The sequence below is a fragment of the Thunnus thynnus genome, chromosome 18 (assembly GCF_963924715.1).
Source record: "Thunnus thynnus chromosome 18, fThuThy2.1, whole genome shotgun sequence".
NCBI lineage: Eukaryota > Metazoa > Chordata > Actinopteri > Scombriformes > Scombridae > Thunnus > Thunnus thynnus.
Genome location: NC_089534.1, coordinates 9367743 through 9370342, shown reverse-complemented (window position 1 = coordinate 9370342; position 2600 = coordinate 9367743). Strand labels below are relative to the sequence as shown.

General features: G+C 45.8%; 1 protein-coding gene across 1 annotated transcript; it reads left to right on the top strand.

Moving 5' to 3' along the window:
* The first annotated feature begins 263 nt into the window (after positions 1-263).
* LOC137169317 (NF-kappa-B inhibitor alpha-like) lies at positions 264-2600 on the top strand. Its single transcript, XM_067572407.1, has 6 exons — positions 264-567; positions 1141-1246; positions 1384-1591; positions 1707-1795; positions 1911-2171; positions 2280-2600. The coding sequence occupies exons 1-6, from the start codon at positions 335-337 to the stop codon at positions 2307-2309; spliced, it is 927 nt and encodes a 308-aa protein (XP_067428508.1). The 5' UTR covers positions 264-334; the 3' UTR covers positions 2310-2600.

Below are 2600 nucleotides of genomic sequence, written 5' to 3'. Positions count from 1 at the left end.
GCCTGTCAGGGGCCGTCTCCCTCCCATTCATGCACATCATGTCTCATTCATTGAAATAAATAATAATGTCCCCTAACCTACATCACAGGTGAAAAAAGGTGTCTAATAGGAAATTACAAGTTTTCATTCTGAGTCTGTTTGGGGGGGGATTTTTCTCACAAAAGCACAGCTCTGTGTGATTTCCCTGCTTTTTCTAAGATAAGTAATTGGAAATCCCCACCGAAGCTCCGCCCACCGAGCGCACAAAACCAAGTGCGCCTGTCTCAGCTGCATTACTCTGCACTGACTTCTGGATAACGACGGAGCTGTTTCTTGTGACAGTCGCAAAGTCAACATGGACGTCCACAGAGTACATAACCACGATCAAATGGATTATAACTTAGACAACATGGAGCCCAAACATGGGAAAATGTTACCTTGCCAAGAGGACCGTTTTGACAGCGGCCTGGATTCCCTTAAAGAGGACGAGCTGGTGAACGAGTTTGAGGACATGACTGTGAACATACGGGAGGAACGCACACATGATTACGAGCCCTGGAGAGCTGTAGTGACAGAAGATGGTGACACGTAAGTGAAAATTCTGTGGATTAATATTATTGCAAAGTACGCATTTGCAAGTGTGAGCCTTTCGCCCGATTTAAGTGGATGTTTTTGCACTAAAGCGCACCAACTAAACTTCAAACTTATTGCATTGGTAGTCAAGTGAAAAAGTGCAAAAATACGCATGAAAATGTCGAGAGTTGCACGAAAACAAGAGCTCTTTAAAAGTGTGTGTGTGTTTGTGTGTGCGTGCAACGCAGAGCGTACTCTGTGTGTGTGTGTGTGTGTGTGTATGTGTGTGTGTGTGTGTACTTTGGCTGAGAGCGCAGTCGGGGCGGGGCTAAAGTTCGCTCTGCGCGTTTAGGAAAGTCCCTGGCCCGCTGCCAGTAACTGATAAAGCATCAGATGTGTCAAGCCACAACTGGTGGAAATAACCCGACAAAACTCCACTCTTGCGAAACGCTCCACTGCTCAAGCTTTGTCCTTTCTTATTTGGTTGGAACCACTTCCTCCGTGCGTAATTTTTTTTTTCAAGCACTATTTTAACTAACCTCTTTCTCTTTTTTTTCTTCCTCCCCCCCCTTCCCCTCCTATCCACAGGCTTCTCCACTTGGCCATCATTCATGAAGCAAGTGAACATGCCCTTCAGATGATCAAACTGTCTCACAGTCACTCCTTCCTCAATGTACAGAACCACCAGAGACAGGTAATAACCAAAATCAAACCTAAATGATTGATTATCAGCTCAATACAAATCCTCACCTTCCTCAAAATACACACAAATTACAATTACAATCAGACAATATAATAATTAAATATATCTTCTAAATGTTCTCTCTCCAGACTGCACTCCACTTAGCAGTGATCACAGAACAGCCATACTTGGTAGAGAGACTCCTGAAGGCCGGCTGTGACCCCAGGCTCACTGACGACAGTGGGAACACGGCTCTCCACATCGCCTGTAAGAGGGGCTCCCTCGCCTCCTTCGGCGTCCTCACCCAGAACTGCCAGCAACACCTCGCCTCCATCGTGTCTTTCCCCAACTACAGTGGTAAGCATTAAGTCAAAATAGCACCCATATATACACACAGATGGTGGTCTTGTGCCACTTTGGCAGTTTGGTGAAGTTGGTTATTAACTGAGCTTTCCTTGATTTTCTCTTCTAGGACACAACTGTCTCCACTTGGCGTCCATTAATGGTTACATTTCATTGGTGGAAAATCTCATTCAGCTGGGAGCAGACATTAATGCACAGGTAGGTTTCATTACACAAGAATCCTACATGCATCTTCTAAATAGAAAGCCAGGATATAAAAAAGCTGAGTTTCATGCAGGAACCTAACATCAATCCTTTATGTTGTTTCCCATAGGAACAGTGCAGCGGACGGACGGTGCTCCATCTGGCTGTAGATCTCCAGAACGAGGCATTGGTCCGTCGCCTCCTTGACCTCGGCGCTGACGTTAACAGCTTGAACTACGGTGGCTTCACGCCGTACCACCTCACCTATGGCCGCCAGAACGACGAGATCCGCTGCCAGCTGTACGAGAGGACGGCACAGGAGCTGAGAGAGCTGCCTGACAGCGAATCAGAAGAGAGCGACATGGACGATCTGGACCTTTCTGAGGATGAGGTCAGTTTATCATCCTGAACAGCAGATTTATGATTGGTTTCATACACCTTAGATTTCATATAATCATGTGATATGGGGTCTTAACATTTTTAATTTTCTTTCCTGCAGCTGTACGATGACATAAAATTCGGAAAGTAAAGAAAAAAACCTCCCTCTTCTGGTGGTGTGAAGACAGTGAAGCTGCTACAGGGTTGCCTAGCCAAGGCCCCGACGAGGGACACCCCGCATCCAGGAAGTCCACAGGTGCTGGCCCTTCAAACAAGAATGAAGAAGGCGTCCAGTCTGGTCAAGTCCGGTCCGGATCACAGAACTTCCTGTGCCAAGATCGGCATTACAGCAATGACCATGACCTCTGTATAGTCGCTCCATAAACTGTATAAATATATATTGATGTGTATATACCAGATCATTCATGTAATATATTGTAAA